Genomic DNA, 18,485 nt, shown 5'->3' on the forward strand with positions numbered 1-18,485 from the left:
AGCCAGGCAGGGCCTGCGGTGGCGGTGGAGTTCTTGGGCAGGCAGTGGTGAGCAAAACAGGCCTGTTACTCCTCTGCAAAGTGCTGAGACCCGTGGCCAGGCTTTTGTTTCCCCCCCCCCCCCCCCCGCCTTTTTTTTTGGGGGGGGGGTTTTATCCCCTTTTGTGATGTTGCACCTGTGTGGTGTTTTCTCCTGTTGGGAACTGATGTTCACTTGGATTTCTGTATGAGAACTGGAAGTAGGGCAGAGGCTTCACCTGGGTTTTGTTAGCTTGCTTTTTCTCCATTTTCCTCACAGGGGCCATTTTTCTTCATGGGAGACATGAAAGCTAGTTGTTGCCATACCTGTAGTTGAAGAGTGTGTTACCTCCTGTCCTGCAGCCCGGTGTGTATAGGACGGGATGCGAGAGAGGACAGCACTGCGTGGTCCCTTCTGAACCTTGGAGACAGAAGCCACAGTGTTCTGTCTTCTGCAGGCTGTGGGAGGCATGTCTGCATTGCCTGTAGCATCCGTCTCCCTCCTGCCTTTTTGGTGACACCCTGTATGCAAGTGGATTTTGGGTTTCTGGGCTTAGCTGGATTTCTGCAGTGGTGAGGAAGCCGCGTGTTCCCTGGTGTGCCATCTGTCCTGGTGGTATGTGTTTTGAGAGAGGAGAGGCAGGCTCCTGCCTTCCTGGAAAGCACGAGGTGTTGGAGACGCCGACACACGATACGAAGTTCCATTGCTGGCTGCCGCGCGTTTGTACCCTCGCCCTTGAGAACTGAACCAGGCAGGCACGTTTGTCCTGGACCAGCCTTGTTGGCTGGAACGGTCCCCGTCAGAGACATGCTGCGTCAAACTGCCTCTGTCATCGAGTGGTAAAGAAAGTAATTAAATGATAATTCTGGGGAAAAAGGACTTAAAAGTGCACACCATGATTTAGGCGACAGCTCGCTGCTGGGAGGACTCGTACTTGATGGCCACTGTGCATTGTTAGTTCTTTGTATTTGATTTAAAGCTTCATGCGAGTAATCTAATTAACATTGAATTGGGTTTCCAGTACAGTAGCTTGTTTGGTTCAATAAGAACACATTTATACTAAAGGTTAATGAAAAGAATTTTGCTTTCATCAAATTCATTAAAAGTGGTTCTACAATCAAGGCTTACTAATGGAAAAGAGATTAAATATTCATGTCTATAAATTCCTCATGTCATTTCTGATTTTCCTTAAACTCTGCCTCCCTGGATTGGATTCCAAAAGTGTCTGAAAGCTCTAATGAAGTACCAGTTTGGATATTAATTGGGGATTTATCCTGTTTAAGTAAAAAGACTTCCACAGATGTATACTTAATACATCTTGAGCGCAGGTTTCTATTACAGATGGAGAGAAATCGTGATGAGGTCTTATCCATAAAAGCAATATAGGAGCCAATCTCGAGGAGCAGTATTATGTTCTTAATACAGTTTTTAAGAAATGCAAATAATGTTTTATCTCCTGTTCTCACAGCTTTATTTGTGCTATTGAAATAGCTTTGAATGAACCAGAAGTGCAGCAAAATTTGCATCAGAAATATATTAGCCAGGCATGATGATAAAACCTGAATAATGGGCATCAAAGGTGCTTAAAGATTGAAGACATTTTATAACAATCCAGATGTATGTGCTACAAATATACCTGAGTACTTTGAGTAAATGTTGGATTGTGGTGTCTGTAATCTCTTACCCAGCAGCTCTCAAGTTCTGGATACCCTTTGAGCTGGGGCTTTGCTGTTGCTTTACGTGTGAGCAGGAGTTTCTGCAGTTGTTGCTTTGTGTGTAGGTTCCTGGTATCCCAATTTGGGGAGATGCTCTGGGAATGCTTTGCAGCTGCATGTTGATGTCATTACTGGTGTAGAAATGGAAATGCATGGTGACAAGAGGTTTAAGTTACTTTGAAGGTATTACACGCTCCCATGAATGGTTTCCTTGGAAAGAAAGAAAAAAGATAAATGCTCTTGTAAACACCTTCAAAATGATGAATGCCTTGCCTCAATATAATATGTGTGTTATGTATATGTGCGTATATACTGGACCCAACAAGTGGGACAGTGCTGGGCAGTGTCTGCATCAGGGGGTGTGTGTGGAGAGAGAAGGTTCGGCTCCTGTCTGGATCTTTGCATCGTGTTTTGTTGCAGCTTGAGCTTTCGGTACATTTTGGTCTCTACCAGTGCTGGATGTTTATATTGGACTCATTGGCAAGAAGTGATGAGAAAGAAAGCAAGTTATTTGTGTGATGTGTGAGCCAAGAGAACGGAAATGGAGGTCTCGAGAATGAGCATTTGGTTATAAGTAGTTAAGAATAAGTAATTAGCCAAGTCCAAGGGGGAAGCATTGCCTTAATAGTAATTACCATCTGTGGTCTCCAGAACAGCTCAGACGCCTTGCAAAGACTGAGAAGGTCATCACACCGAGCGGATGAGCGACTGGGCGCCGGTCACAAACCAGACTATGGTGTTGGATTCCTCTGATTGTAGCCAGTGTGACCAGAGAAGCCAGAATGTGATTGTGTAGCCAGTGTCCACCAGCATGAGGTCACAGGCAGATTTGTTATTTGTGACTTCTGTCAATTAAGTAATTGGCATTTCTTCTTCTCTTTGGCTTTTCAGGCATACTTCCGACAGGGTGTGGCCCTTCAGTATCTTGGACGTCATGCAGATGCACTGGCAGCGTTTGCATCGGGGCTGGCTCAAGATCCCAAGAGTCTGCAGCTTCTGGTTGGCATGGTCGAGGCCGCCATGAAATCTCCCATGCGAGGTAAGTGAGCACCAGGAGATTTTCTCAGGGGGGTGATCTGCTGCTGCGGTACTTGCAGGCAGTAGTTTCAGTGAACAGGTGGCTGCCAGCATCTGAGACGGGGAGAAACTGGAGGCCTGAAGGGAAGAATTTCAGGATTTGGCTTCTGTGCTGAATCAGCAGGTGCTGAGAAAGGAGCCTGAAATTGGAGGAGGAATGAAAACGTGTTCTTCTGATTCAGTAGGACAGTGAGATGGTGATAGCCAGTTGCAGAGGTACTGGAGGTGAATCAGACTGGTGTTGTGCAGCAGTTCCAGTGAGTCCCTTGCTTGTCTGTCTCCTGTCCTGTCAGTGCAGGTAGAGGTGCACGTTACTGGGGCCTGGCTTTAGTGTTACTTGGAGCAACTTCCCCCAGTGCTCTGGTGCTCAGCCATTGGGAATGGGGAGTCTTAAGTGCTCAGGGCCAGTGTCTGCCCAGAAGAGCACGTCAGCAGCTTTTCCATGGTACTAATGTCTCTCAAAACACAGCGTTCCAGAAGCAAACAAGGCTGCTCTGCTAATTCACTTATATATTCCGGAAGAGTGTTGAAATCACACGGATCTTGAGGCTGTATTAGCTGTACAGTGTTTTGTCTCTCTTTCATAATGTCCCCATTTCTAGGATTCTTCTCTCTAGAGGAAGGAGGTAGTCTCCTCTTTGCTCTGTTTCTCTTGCAAGCTCTGTGTTGCAGTGTCCTAATGGTATTTCCCAGGAGGGAACATGGCAGTTCTCATCCTCAGCAGATGCTGCTGGGGGCCCCAGGGCTTAGGGACCAAGAAGCGCTGAAATGAAAAAATATCCCCGTTGGTGTTTCCTTTTTTACAGTGTTTTTCTCTGTTCTCCAAAATGAATTCATCTGGAAGTTTCTGCCCTATATAGCAGTTACCTTGTGAAGCTAATTTCATTTGGTATCCAGAGGTACTGTGGCTGCTGCTTAGAATGCAGGTGATGTGGTATTTCTGTGTGAGCATCCCCACATTTGTCTGGGTGATCTTGCTGTCCAGCTGCACTGCAGCTGTCTCTTCATGCTGCTGCTCCCTGCTGTGCTTCTCAGTGTTGATGCTTTCCAGTTGTTATCCTCCCACTGACTGGTTTGGCAGATTTTACATCAGCCTTGCTCATAAAGGACTAGTTTTACTTTGAGAGTGTATATGTACTGTACAAATGTAGTGACTTCAGAGTCTTGGTGCCACTGTGCCAGGCACTCTGCAGGCCCTTCAGCAGTTGTTACCTGTTGTTCTGGTCCCCTTTCCAAGAGCTCGCTGTCTAGGAGAGACATAGAAGATCTCTCCAGGTATTGTCTGTGGTGTAAAGCCAGTCCCTTGAAACTCGGTTCCACCAGGATGATAGTCTGTCTGTGTCTTCAAACAATCTGCAGTAGCTTCCAGGATACTTGCACTCAGAGAAAGAAGAGGAGCAACCGGAAAGGCAAAAGGGCTGTAAGTGTCAGTGGCACCCTAAAGATCATTACATACAGTCCCCGAGGGATTCAGGGAGTGTGGGTCCGCGATACGTGGAGATGAACTCCCTTCCCCAGTGACTCAATCGCTGTTGCTGCATCTTTCACCTGGTTGTGGCTGTTTCTTCCCGTTTGCTGTTGCACAGGGGCAGCCGTGAACTCCATGTCTGCCCTTCTATTACCGTGCTGGTTCTCCCTTTCCTACCAGACTTTAGGGTTACCAGGAGCACTTCCCTTGTGTTTTCCTTTTTTTCATTTGTCCTTGTCTGTACCCCCCTCTCTCCCTAAGCTTGCCTGGGTTACCTGGCGAGGGTCTAAGTAAGCTTCTTAAGACAGGAGCCGAGTTCCTACCTGCTCTTGCAGTGATAAGCATGGTAAGTGGGGGCTTGTTACAGAAACTGTTTCTGTCCTCTTACATCTGCATTTAATTCCAGGATCTAATTGGATGTCGGTAACTGGCATTGTGTTCACGCTGTTTGCATCTTCAGGGAAGTGTTAAAATCCTCTTTTGTCATTGTTTATACACTCAGTGATTGTAGAGAGGCAAAAATGATGAAAACAGAGCAAGTGGCTTTCTGAGGTTGCTGTGGTGGTGTTGATTCAGGTGAGAGCATCTAATCAAGTAATGCCACTTGGTCAGCAAATTCTGGAGACCTGTTATATTGATGTCCCTATTGAAACATGCAGCCAAGACTTTCATCATCTGCATGGTGGAAGCAGTTACCAATTATAAGTAGTCTGGCAGGTCCAGTGCTGTCATTCTGCAGCAGTACCTTCTGCAGAAGGAGCAGCTTCTCTCTGCAGTTCTTGTCACCTCTCTGGGTGCACATTGTGTGCTGTGGTGTGTGGACAGGCACAGATTTTGCAGACATTCAGCTGAAAGTTTGTGCTGAAGGAGCAGAAGCTGCAGTGCTCTTAGGCACTGCCGCAGGCCTATTTCCCATTTCCTACAAAACTGCACAGTGTTTCCTGTATTCCTTCTGCCATTAGGCCAGTCTTCAGAGCTCAGTATGAGACTGCTCTGCGTGCTCGTGCTGTCTCCCTGAAGTGCTTTCTGCAAGTAAAGCATCAGCTTGCTGGTTGATCTCTCTTGGTGTACTGGATATCAGATGATGCATTTGAGCCCTGAGTTCCTGTAATAAATCTTGGTTTGATTTGGGCAGTCTGGCCCTTACCACACATGTCATTTGGTTACCAAAAACCGAAGATGAGTGGTGTAGGTGATTTCTAGATGCAAATTACTTGGTTTGTTGAGTAACTCTGCCTTTGTTTTTGTGTTTCAGAGTCCCTGGAGCCCACCTATCAACAACTGCAGAAGATGAAGCTGGACAAGAGCCCCTTTGTCGTGGTGTCTGTGATTGGCCAGGAACTTCTGACTGCAGGCCACCACGGGGCCTCTGTGGTGGTGCTGGAGGCTGCCCTGAAGATTGGCACTTGCAGCCTAAAGCTGCGGGGATCGGTGTTCTCTGCACTGAGCAGTGCGTACTGGTCGCTCGGGAACACGGAGAAAAGCACTGGATACATGCAGCAGGACTTGGATGTGGCCAAGACTTTAGGTGAGGGTTCTCTTTTCACTCACTTGAGTGCTGGATTGGTACAGATGGAACAAATTAATTGCCGTGTTAATAGTTAGCCTCTCTCTATAATGCTCCATGGGATTTCACAAGCTGCTAAATCAAGTCTGAAATTTCTGAAGTGTGCAGACTGCAGGCTTGTGCAGCCCTGTTTACCTGTGCGTGGGAGGGGGCCGATGATCAATGAATGTGCTACGGTTTTACAGGGTCCTCTAGTTTTCTGGTGTCGTGTATGTGGGAACTGGTCTTATGTAGACTTGGGCTGAAAACCTTAAATGAGTCTTAAGTGAAGCAATCTGTTTTTTCAAGAATTCGATGGAAAAAGGTACTCAGTCTGAGCTTCTGAGGCAGTTGCCAGAGAAGGAACAAATCAGGAGTGAGACAGTGGATGAACAAGAGGTTTAAAAAATAAACAAATTGGAAAATCCCTCTCGTGTCCGGTATATCCTGCCCAACGCCAAGGGCTTTCAAGCTTTCAGGGTGCTGCAGGAGACAGTATGTGAGACAGAAAGGCGTAACCTTGCCGGGGTGCAGAAAATGGTGCCTGAGGGCTCCAGCTGGGAGAGTTCACCAACAGTGCTGTGCTGTGTGTCTGAGCTGAGCTGCGCTGCAGAACTGCTTTCTGGAGACTGCTGGCGTGGTCTTCGCTTGTTTTAAGCCTGGGCCATTGGCTGACTTTCACAAACAAATCACTAATGTCGAGCAAGGAATAAATATGGAAGAATGGGAAATTGCCAAGTGTTAGGCCAAAGCAGAAATTAAAACAACTCTAAAAATAAGCTTGATGGCTACTGTAGAAGTTTCTGAAGGCCAGCAAAGAGGAGGATTTTGTCTGCGTGTTAAAGATGAGGACGAGTTTGTTCTGGTGCTGGTTCTCACACCAGAGCATCACTTGTAGAGCGTGGTACAGTCTGTCTGCCGTTGTCAGCTAACTGCTGTTTTGTTTGCATGTGTCTCAGGTGACCAGACGGGAGAATGCCGAGCTCATGGAAATCTGGGCTCCGCATTCTTCTCCAAAGGAAATTACCGGGAGGCCCTGACTAACCACAGACATCAGCTGGTGCTCGCCATGAAACTCAAGGACAGAGAGGTAGGAAGCTTGTTAAATAGACCGAACTGGGAGTCAGCACTGCATGGTTTTCTGGAGAGGTACAACCATGTCAGTAAGCCTTGTCTGTCTGCCCTGTATTATTCTGAGAATTTGGAAGCTGTGTGATTTCTCTTCCCAACCATTCACTTGCCTTTTGTTAAGGAGATTGTTTGTACCAGCAGATACAGTGTGTGAGTGCAAGTGGCAGGCTGCTTGGTTTGTCCTTTGCCTCCCTGTCTCTTGTCTTCTGCTCCCTCTGCCTTCCTGGTGTCATGCCCGCAGAGCATGGGCTCCTGGGGCGGAAGGAGAAGCTACTGCTGAGCAGGTGTCAGTACATCATCTTGCAGCTGAGCCCTGGCTGTCACCAGCTCTTGTTTTCCCTGTGGTACAGGTCCTACTGACTCGAATTGTCTTAGGGTGCATCCTACGTTGTGCGTTTTCCAGCCAAGTGATGAGCGAGCTCCCTGCCCCGAATGTTCACATAAAATACGCTTTGTTTAAAAAGTAGCGAGAAGAAAAAGAATCCATGCAAACCTGAAAATACAATGTTGTGTGAAGTGTAAGCGTTGGTTGGGCTGGATCTGACTTGCCTTGGCCATGCACCGTTGAGCTCTTGAGGCATTACGCTGAGCTCCCGGCCAGGCCAGGGCAGCGTGCTGCGGGGGCTGAGGAGTCTGTCCCGAGGGATTTCTACTGAAAGGTCACTGTAAGGACAGAATCATAATTTTAGTGCCAGTTACAGATACAAAAGCTGTTTCTCACCCCCACCACCAGTGGATTCCCCTCTGCTGTGATTGGGAAAATGGGGGGGCTGCACGGCGGGAGAAGGGTGTGAACTCATTTAAACGCAGGTACTTCTGAGGAGATCTAAAAACTGGGGGAGATCAGTTTCTCACTGATAAGTTGGAAAGATCCCTTTGAATTAGGTAAGTGCTTTACTGGAGTGTTATTTTATTAGCTAAATATCAAGTAAGCCTTGGAGAGATGCATCCTTCAGTAGGTTGTGGGAGGGCTGTGGCTGGGGCAGGGACCTGCTAGACATTTTCATGATTATTTTACCAGCTGGAAAACCTCCTGAATCACTCCTGATTTCCTTGTTTCTGTTCATGCAGAGCAGAAAAGCTGTTACTCATCATTGTTTTTATAGTTTTCTTGTTTAGGGGTCCCTGTTCCTGCTAAGAGTCTGATCTGTGTAGCTGCTCCTCCTCTGTGGTGTATCTCTAAGCAGCCAATCCCCCGCGGCAGGGTGGGGGCTGAGGGGCTAGCAGGAGCCTCACGGTGCTGGTGGTGGCAGGAACGCAGCAGCCTGCGTGCCCCAGAGCCCCTGGGCTGGCCCGCGGGCGCAAGAGCCGGTGCATTTCACCCACTCCAGGCCGCTGACCTAAACGGATCCCAATGGCCGATCTGGGAGGAATCCTGGGAATGAAGGCTAATTGTGATAGTTCTTAGTTTATGACACATCTGGGCACATAATTAACAGTTATTGACAACAAATGACTACTTGGTTTAGCAAGAAAGCTGAGCTTCTTGGATTTCCTGTAGGATGTAACCACAGGAAATTAATTTGGCGCTTTCTGATGACATCATCTTGACCACAGAGCTTCCTCTGAACAAAAAGCTGTTTTTCTTGGCCTCCTTTGCAGACATTTTTATAATGCAAATGTTATAAAGTTGCAGTAGTGCTGATGTGAATCCCACCAGAAGGGAATTTGCTGTGCGACTGTAATGAGGTAATTGTTTTACCTCCAACTGCACAGAGAGTTGGCGTAGAAGGTAAAAAGTGCTCTTTTGTAGGGGATACTGCTGCGCTCAGAGGGAGCATGAGGGTCTGAGGCTGCTGAAGCAAGTGTTTGTACCAGGGGCTTCTGCTGGATTGTGTCACCCATAAACTGAGGAGGAGGTTGCAGAGGGTCTGGCTGTGGCATTCAGCTCTGTCCTCCCCCACGCCAGCCTGGCAGAGGGAGATTTTGTCAGCTGAGTGGGGAATCGTGTAAGCTGCTCAGATGGACTGTAGATTTAAACAGATAAGCTGTCTGTGCAGCTCCTGTTACAAGCACTGCGTCGTGTCGAGCACAGCCCGTATGTCCAGACAGGTCCTCTGCTCTTTGCAGTCACAGTGGGGAAACGTTCAGGCTGTTCTGTGATACTTGTGCCCAGAGAGGGAATGGAGCAGAAGTAGCTGGACTGGGCACACCTCTGGCGTCTCCAAGAGAGACTGTGGGGTGCTGAACATAGGTGTGGTTTTGGTCTGTGCAGACGAGTAAGAAGACTGGTTCTTGGCGAGACACTGTAATGGGCACCATGAAGTTGTCATCTCCAGTGTCATTTCAGTGCTTTCCATCACAGTTAAGTGTTGGGTCGAGTTTTTTGATCAGCTGCAGTTGGCTAGCCTGGAAATTCAGATGAGCTAATTCTGTGAGATTCTTTCTGAAGGAATTAGCAGACTTAAAAGTACAGTTGATTCAGGAAACTAGAAATCATAAGGGACTCGGTCTGTCTTTCTGTGCATTCTCTGGTTCCTGTGCAGCTTTGCAGATGGTCACTGTGGTCGGTAGGATACCACGCTAGAAGGGGTAACAACAGAAGTGGGGTGCAGGAGAAGGGAGGAAGGTAGGCAGGACCATCTAGAAGGACATCTGCTTCTCTCCGGTGGAGGTGAGTGTGGCAGTTCAGCTCCGAGATTGTTTGGATGCAGTTAAAGAGGAAATAGCAGCGCAGCTTGGTGGTCTGTCACTTCTCTGTGAAGACTAAGCAGAGCAGATTTCAGCGTGGGCTGCCTGGGGCTGCTGCAGACCCTGGGAATGTGCTCAGCTGAGAATTCCGGTGAAGTCTACACTGCTGCTCTTCTCACCGCGACGTCTCCTGTCCCGGCTGAGGCGAGGCCAATGCGGATGTGCCTGTCCGTGCTCAGCCGTGCCGCTGGCGGCAGGGTGGGCATCACCGCGCTGCGCCTCTGCAGCGCCGGGAGGGGCAGCACGAATCTGGCCCTACCCCCCTGAGCGAGCGGGTGCTGCGCAGCTCGCTGGGGACGGAGCGACCGCAGCGACCAGTGGCTGGCAGGACCACGGCTCTGTGCGTTGGGCAGCTCCGTTAGCACCAGCTCCCACTAAGACCCACTTAATTCATGCACAGAGGTGGAAATAAAACACTCCGGGCTAGTGGAGCCCATAGGTACAGGCTTGTCTTTTCCTTTCTCGTTCAGAGCCGGCTGCAGGCTTAGTTTAACCAATCCTGCCCCAAAATAATGGCATGGTGTCTGGCACAGGGGTTAGTGCTTCTGAATGAGGACAGGGGAGGATCCACTCTCTAAGCCAACCTGGCTGCGGTGAAGTGAAATGTTGACTTTGTTTCATTGCTGCTTGATGGTGCACGGATAAAGAGTTACAGCCCTGCAATGATCTTGTGATGAATTCCGTGCTTGCTGTTACTAAAATGTGAGTGCACGTTGTCTGTTGGTTAATGTGCTGAGGAAAATATGTACTGGTAGCTTGGGCTGCTGCTCTTTTCTCCAGTTTTTATATAGTGCCCATGAAAGGTCTGGGAGTTTTACAAAGAGAGGTTCCCATACCAGCAGCCAGGGTACTCGTGATGTGCCAGGAGGAAAAGACACAGATTGTGTTAAGAGGGAAGACTGGGGTTACATTATTTTAGCTCATCATTGTCTTCTGCCTGTCACAGAAGCTGGCTCTGATGAGCATCAGAAGCTTGCAGTCTGTGAGTTTTTCCTGAGAGAGAACTAAGGCCTGCAGTTAACTCTTCTATCAGAAATCCTGTACTAGTGTATTTTTCTGCCAGCCAGTGGAGTTACAATAGGGAGGTACCTCTGCCAAGTGAAAAAATACTCAAGAGTAAATATACAGGACAGGGCTCACCTGTGACAATATGGCTAAGCACGAATGACTGGAGATCTCGTCACTCAAAATAGGGAATAAATCAAACGGATGCTTTGAGAGAAAGATTGTGGAACAGAAGATCAGATTCAGTAATTATTTAAAGTCTGCTTAGAAGATAAACTCCGATGAATTCCTGTGCCTTCCTATAAAAGACTTTGTACATGTGAGTAGGATGGAGCAGGGTGCAAGGCAAGGTTTCACTTAAAAGATCAAGTTAACCTTTAGTGTAACTCGCTGAGTTGAACCTGACACTGAAGTTAAAATCTGTGTCCTGTGATCACCTTCCAGGAAAAACAGGTGGTGAATTTAATCTCCTAGACTGCCTGTTAGCTGATCAATGCAAGACGTTATTACATCTTAAGAGTAGTACTACAAGGTAATTCATCTTCCAAGAACCTGATGATGCCAGAGAAGCCATGCCCTTCAAGCCATAAATTGCAGAAGTTACAAGTTCATGTTCCAGATTCACTGGCCTGGTTCCTCAATGGTAGGCTTCAAGGTGTGATGGCTAAAGACTTGGTCTGAGCCTGTCTTTGCTGTGAGAAACTAGCCAGGTGATACCGAGGACGGAGTCAGGTGTTGGCTCTCATGCAGTTTTGGCTCTTACGGGTACGTCTGCACGACTGCAAAGGCAGAAGGAAGATCAGGAGTTCACTGCCTCAGGGCAAAAGCAGTTTGTGTCTTGCCTCTGATGGGGTTTATGAGACAGCTAGTGCATGTTAGTTGTCTTGCAGTACAAATCTATCCGTTCTTAATAACAGAGATGCAGAATGTTACGTCTCTACTATTATTTTTGAAGTAATTACTTTGTTTTTAACACCAGGTAACCTGATCTTTTGAAAGCCATCGGCTAATCCATGTAGCATGTGTTGATGCCACATCACCGGCTGTGATTTAGACAAGGGTGATGCGACCAATGAGCCATGCCAGGGTCAGAGGAAAGATTGGAGTCAAAAAGTAAATGTGAAAGCTTTCAATGCCTCTAATGCTAGTCTCCTGTGTCCCTGCTCCTCTTCATCTCCAGCTGCTCCGCAGGTGTGCAGAACTGTCTTGTGTTATGAATTCTGCAAGGCCAGAGTGCCAAGGTAGAGCTAACGGTGGGTGATCTTTTAGGCCGGGTTGGAGTGGCCCTTTTTGATGACCATCTGTCAGGACCTGTGTTCCTTCCAAAGCATTTCATTTGGAAAAGTACAACTTGAGGGAGTGTTTTGAAGCTGTGAGGACTGACGAGCAGAAATGGAAAGGGAGAGGAAAGCTGTGGAGCCTCTGCTCAGGTTCAGTGTCCAAACCCTCACGTAGGCTGTGCTTGCAGAGGCCGCCGACACCGCAGGGACTCTGCAGTGTAACAGCTCCCCTCTCTCCTGGGCTGTCAGACGCCTTCTATTACAGCCCCGCATTCAAAAATAGCAGGGCAGTAAGGCAAAATCATAAACTAACCATAATAAAATTAATGCTTGTGTGGAAGCTCATTGCCAGCACTGAGCTCTTGGGAAGGGTGATGCAGCCAGAAAGCCACCGGGTGCTGGCAGCTCCTGTCTGCTGGTGGAGCTGAGCTGGGTCCTCCGTTAAAGATGCAGCATCCCCCTTCGCTAGGCGGGCAGGAGCAGAAGGCGTGGGGTGAGGAAGAGGATTGTTTGTGCCCCTGAACTCTCCCTGGAGTGGGGGTGAAGGTGCAGCTGAACAACATGAGCCTATTTCCTGCTGCCCCTTCTCTCGGGGAGTGTGAGTGTGGGAGGTGGGGGGGCCAGGGGAGATCAGAGGACAGACTGACAGACTTGTCAGTGCCAGCTTGCCCGTGTTGGCTCAGGACGCCCAACAGCTTGCAGCCATCGTTCTTGGCTCAGTTCTGAAGGGATTTCCCCCCCTCCCCTCTAGAAGAAGCTGTTTCTGGAAGGAATAGGTGCAGAACTGGCTGGGGCTCAGTGCCCTCCTGGTCCTGTGGCCACTGGCTGCTGCCCTTGGGTATCTCCGTGAGAGTACGTGGCTCTGGGAGCCGTCTGCAGCAGGTGGGTGTGCTCAGTAACAAGACTGATGAATCAAGATTTTACTGTCTCAAGATGTTTTTTTAAAACTATTGCAAGCATAAGGCAGAGTTCACGTTTGCAACTTCATCAGATTTTTTTCAGAAAGGTTGACTATTTGGAGGAAAAGGGGATGAAGAAGATGATAATTAGAATCGGGCGGTTAAGTGGCATAGAAGAAGGGTGTTCATTAAGCAGGCTTTCTTGGGTTTTCTGTGTCACCTTGCTCTTGCATATCTGTGAAAGTTCTTGTGTTGTACGGGAAACAGCGGAATGCAGAAATTCCCATTATAAAGAGAAACCATGGGCTCGAATCCCAGATAGGTGCTACACTTTCTACTGCAGGGAGAGCATTGCCATGGAGCTGAGTGCGATGAGGGGCCTTTGCTGGCAGGGGACGACTGTCTCCATAGAAGGTTGTCAGGGATAACGGGCTGCTGTGCATCTCTGGAGTGAAATATGATTGCTGTGACAGACATAATCAGTGCCTGGATTCAGTTGGGAATTTGCAGATTCTGCAACTGTCTGAACATACTTTGTGTGCAGCTCAGCCACTGGTGGTTATTTAGGTTTGCAATTCTAGTAGTTTTTCCCAGTCCCCTTTAAAGCATGCCTGAGCCAGCAATGGAACACGGCATAAAGCTCCTACATTTTGTAGACTACAGCTACTTACTGTTAGGCTGTACAAGTCAAAGATCAAATTTCACTTTCTTATTTCCAGAAGGAGATGCAGAAGGAAAGATAGATCATTCCTTTCTACGGAAATCTGTAAATTCTGTAAAGCCAAGTTTTTCTGCCCCTTCCTGAAAGGAAGGGGAAATGCTTTCCAGGTGTCCTTCCTGCTGTGCTTTGTCTGTACAAGGCACGTCTTCAGTAAATAGCAAAGCTGTAAGTATTTAGCCTTTTGCCTTGAACTCCTTGGGTGCATTATGGTACAGGGCAAACCAGCATTTTTTTTCAGGTTCCTTGCCAGTCATTTTGGAAACATCTATTCTGCTGAGTTAGATATGGAAAAAGACTGGAACGCATCTGAGTTGGAAGTGGCACAGCTGTCCTTCAGGAGCAGCTCTGTCTTCATTCTTCCTAAACCACGACCTGTGAGGCCCTCCAGTGACCTCTGAGCCTCACCTGCGGTGCTCCGAGCTGCCCTGCTCCAGGAGGGTTGTGCAGGGGCCCGGGTGCTGCCCACGCCGTAAACCAGTCGCCCTGGGCACTGCAAGCTGAAGGGCTCCAAGCAGACGTGTTGGGGTGGTGTGAGTTCTGCCTGGTGCTTGAGCAGGGTGTGCGTGCTCCTGGCTGAACTTTCTGAATGAGTGGCTCAAGAGCTTGTCCGAAACGTGGAGTGCCTCCCTGGCTGCTTGCCCACGTCCCTTCCTGGCCCAGAACGATTGTTTGGACTGTGCTGGCAATCTCAGGGCTCCTGCCAGAGATTAAATACAACTGTCTGTGCTTCGATGGCGAGGGTCCCTGTGCTTGCAGTTGTGCTGCCGATTTGAATCTGTGCAGCCCTTCCTCTCTGGAGAAGCCATCATAGGGCATGTCAGCATGGAGTGAGCTCATCAGAACATGTGCAGCTGATTAGCTGCGGGCCAGGTTCCCCTCCTGGTTATCTTGTCAGGCGTCCAGAGTCCTTCCGCAGCTGTGGAGCCTTCCCCCAGCTCGTGGCTGGGATGGAGCTGGATGAAGCTGATGCTCAGTAGCGAGCGCAGCTTTTCCTCACGGCGGTGCCGGTGCCCGACCTGACAGCAGGATGCGAGCAGCCTGCGCGCTCCGGCACGGCGCTGCGCTCTGCCGCGTCCCTGCGGGGTCAGTGGTGCCGCTCTGCTGTCGCCCAGCGCCATCGCTGCGGGTTTCCCGGCAAGCCAAGTCTCTTCATGGAGAGTTGCTCTTCCAGCTGTGAACAGCTTCCTCAGTCCCACTGTGGCTGCTCGGCCCCTGCGAGCGGCGCCTGGGCGAAGCATCTCTGGAGCGTGCAGGGGTCTGTCTCTTCCCTTCGGGGCAGGCACAGCTGGCGTCCTGCGATGGGCCAGGCCCCAGGAGACGTCTGTGGCTGCTGAGGGTACGTGTGTTGAGCAGGAACTGTTCAGACTGTGCGATCAGGTTCTGGAAAAAGTAGTTTACTGACTTGATACTGGTAACAGCTTCAATGCCTGTTCCAAAAACCTGGCCTAGCTAGCATGCAGCAAACAGAAGGGCACTTGTCTCTGTACTGCTGTGTACATTCAGGAGGCAGAGGATGATATTTCTGTGTTACGGAACGTTTTCTCAATTCATTTGTTCTTCAGTGTCCATATTGCTTGTGATCCATCCAGTGCATTTTTAACATAAATGTTCAGTTATGTGATGAACAGCTCTTAAGGGTGGGTTGGGGCTGATTCAGACTCAGCTTATGAGTTACGTGGCACGTCTGTCTCTGTAGCTGTGTGATGTAGTGAACGGTTGACAGAAGGGCCCTTACACGCGCTACATCCTGTATTTGTGTGGAGACGGCCAGGAGGACATCTGGAAAAGAGCATAATCCGCTAAAAAGGGGCTGTGGGGACAATAAAACAGCCAGAAACGCTGGCCCTTTGCTTCCAGAGAGGGTGGTGAACCTCCCCGTCCCCCACCTGTGCAGGGGAGATGTTGTGTAGAAGATGGTGGAAGGCTGATTGTCGTTACTGGTTTAGTCCCTGCAGCCCCATCTGAGCTCTCTGGCTCTGCTGCGTGGCAGCACACCGTGCTGTACCTTCTCTCACCTTGTGGTAGTTCCAGCCATCCTGGAAGCTTCAGGAGATATCAGCTCGTTGCCTGCCTTTCTTACACATCATGGGCTGGGCTGGGCTGTTACTACCCCATCCCACTTCCCAGTCACAGCCTGAGCTTAATGTGAATGAAGGTTTGCGTGCATCTGTGATTTTTTTCCTACAATTGTTGCTGCTTTTTAAGAGAATTTGAGAAATGTATTCAGTGAGGTAAAGACTCGTGGTTAGCTGACATGTGCTTGCAAAGCCTCATTTATATTAGGCTCTGATTTCTGTAGCACATCTTTGGGAAAACAGAAGGCGTGCCCAGACCTTCCATACTGCCCAGTGAAACCGGCGCTTGCTGTGTCTGCCTGTTCTTCCTCAGCAGTATCTTAACTGCTGGCAGGAAAGCCCTTCTGTTCACCCTTCTGCTCATGTCTTGTTACTTACTTGGGCGTACAGCAGTGGGCTGGGTGCTGCTCCTGTTCTGTACAGAATTTAGTTTTGCATGGGTTATCATTCATAGCAGTGATCCTTTTCCATTGCATTCAAGTGGCTTTCAGATGTTTCAAAATATAATTTCTTATAGGGCCAACTTCGTCTCTTTCTCACAGAAAATCCTGAAGTGATCATCACCTGGTCACTTCCTCGTTTGTGCTTCATTATCATCAGTCTCAGATGGATTGCTAAGAAGGAAATTCATTCATTAACTGCAGCTTGAGGGAGCCCACGGCAGCTCCTCTGCCCGTGGCATTTGTGTGGAGCTCAGCCATGTGAAGAGGTGGTCTGTCCCTGGGACTGCCAGATTTTTAAGAAAGGAAAAATCTGAAAATCTTATTTTGTTATGTTTGCAAACAGTCTGGAAAATGAGGACACGATATAAATACCTCACAAATGAGAACTGGAAAGAGTCTTCAGGCTAAAGCAATTTGTCATGCATGAAAACATTGACTAAGATGTCAGAAACAGGCTGTGGAGGCAAAAGTAGGAAAGTCGTACTTGCTGCAGTAAGCGTCAGAGCTTTGCAGAAAACGAGCAGAGAAGGTATTTGTTTCTCTGCTTTTCTATTTTCTGTCCCTTCTCCTCTTCTGTGAAGCCACTGCTTCAAAATAATTTATTACATAGTTGTCTGCCAGAAGTGGATTATCTGCTGCCTGAAGCAATGTGAACAGGAAGGACTAAGAGGAGAATACACCTTATTTGTTATAGCTTTATCTCATCTGACTGGAGTTCCAGAAGTAAGGAACAGGCCAAGGAGGGCTTTGCTAATTGATAACTGATATTAGTGGTTAATGCAGCTGCTGCCAGTAGAGGTGCAGGAATGACTAGGTTAGGGTGTGACCACTGCTACTGTATTAAACAGCAAATAGCTTTTGCTTTTGAGCTTTTTCAAGAGAAGAGATTGGAAACAGCATGAGAGCTGTTAAGAAATTGGTATCTGTTTGTTACTGATACCACAGGAACATCGAGAGACTGCAGCCCATTGCGCAGCACTGTGCCTCTGTATTGCAGAGATAGTAACTTTGCAAGTGTCCTCCTATTCTTGTGTCAAAACTCCCCCAGTATCTTATCAGAAAGGTCAAGCAGCAAGAAGATAAGTGGGTGACTGGTGCATCTGTATTCATAAACATTTTTAGTGCATGGGATTACCTCTTCACTCTTGTTTCTCCATTATGCCTTCTGTTTTTCTCTGGGGTTCTTTTAGGGGATCTTTTGAGTCCTGGAGGTACTTTGGAGAAATTGAAACAAGCTGGTTTTTGATTCAGCCTCTGCATGAGAAATGTCTTACCAAATCCCCTGACACTTTACACAGGATTTACAAACAACAAAATGGTTGATCAGGCTGCTAACCGCTCAAGCAAAAGACTGCTCCCAGTCTCTGCTCTCCAAAGAGGTGAGAGACCAGTATCAGTTCCTAGAAACTCAGTGGAAAATTACCCACAGAAACCAGAAACTGGTAAAAAGATCAGGCCCTTGCAGTTCATGGACAGGATACTTGCAGAAAGAAAGGGTCACTTTTCCTTTGAAAGTTGTCTGATCTGAGCTCTTGCACGAAGCCCAGCGGCACAGGGCTGCCTTGCTGATCTCAAGCTGGTTTTATATGTATTTTCATGATTACTGTGGGGGAAGCTGCCAAGAGTCACTCGCTGCCTGGTGTGCAGGTTCAGCCCACAGTCCCCCAGCACCGTGCTCTCAGGGGTGGGTGAGGTCCAGATGCACCGCGGGCAGCTGAAGTGCCCAGCAGGATTTCCAGGGATCGGCAGGAGGCTGAGCTGGAGAAGGAGGGGGCTTGGCTCCACAGGGCATCCCAGCCCGGTCGTTACTGTGTTGGGACTTGCTGTGGCTTGAGTTGTTTTTTGTTCTGTAAGACACGTGCCCTTTACACCAAAAGGAGCCTTGTCATCTGCAGGGCTGTGTAAGTCCAAAGAGACTGCTGGCTTTATCAGGAGACCAGCACTAATACTTCCCTGGCTTTTTGAGGAGGTGTTTGCAGATCCTGGTCCATGTCTAGAATCATTGCTGATTTTGTAATAGACTTCAGGGTGATCTGATTTATAGAACTGAGACCTCAATACCGGCCACTTGCTAGGAGGACCTGGCTGAGCAGATCAGGGTAGCACAGGCGTGCTGAATCCCTCTGCGAGAGGCTGCTAAAGAAGGGGTGTGAAGCAGCCAGTACAGAGTTAGGTAAGAGTGGGGGCAGATTGGTTTTCCAGATTTCCTAACAGGACAGAGGCTTTAATTTTACCCCTACTGCCCTTGAAGGCTCAGATTCTGCAGGTGTTACGACTTCAGCTTAATGGGAACTTGTGAGAGGTTTGACTCCGTCTGCAGAATGTCTTCCTGAACACTTTTTGCAGCATTGTTCAGTTCACTGAAGTTCAGTCTTTGTCTGGCCCAGATGTTTGGCTCTGCTGTTGGGTGTACAAA

At 48.5% G+C, this 18,485-nt stretch overlaps 1 protein-coding gene across 3 annotated transcripts in view; it reads left to right on the top strand.

The window, feature by feature from the left end:
- The window catches only part of TTC28 (tetratricopeptide repeat domain 28), a 188,900-nt gene that overhangs the window by 108,230 nt on the left and 62,185 nt on the right, over nt 1-18,485 (top strand). For all 3 annotated transcript variants that reach the window (XM_074844737.1, XM_074844738.1, XM_074844739.1), the window contains 3 exons: nt 2,625-2,772; nt 5,534-5,806; nt 6,784-6,914. In XM_074844737.1, coding sequence (XP_074700838.1) covers nt 2,625-2,772; nt 5,534-5,806; nt 6,784-6,914 — 552 coding nt within the window. The remainder of the gene's footprint in view (nt 1-2,624; nt 2,773-5,533; nt 5,807-6,783; nt 6,915-18,485) is intronic.

This window comes from Strix aluco, chromosome 18 (assembly GCF_031877795.1).
Source record: "Strix aluco isolate bStrAlu1 chromosome 18, bStrAlu1.hap1, whole genome shotgun sequence".
In the NCBI taxonomy this organism is placed as follows: domain Eukaryota; kingdom Metazoa; phylum Chordata; class Aves; order Strigiformes; family Strigidae; genus Strix; species Strix aluco.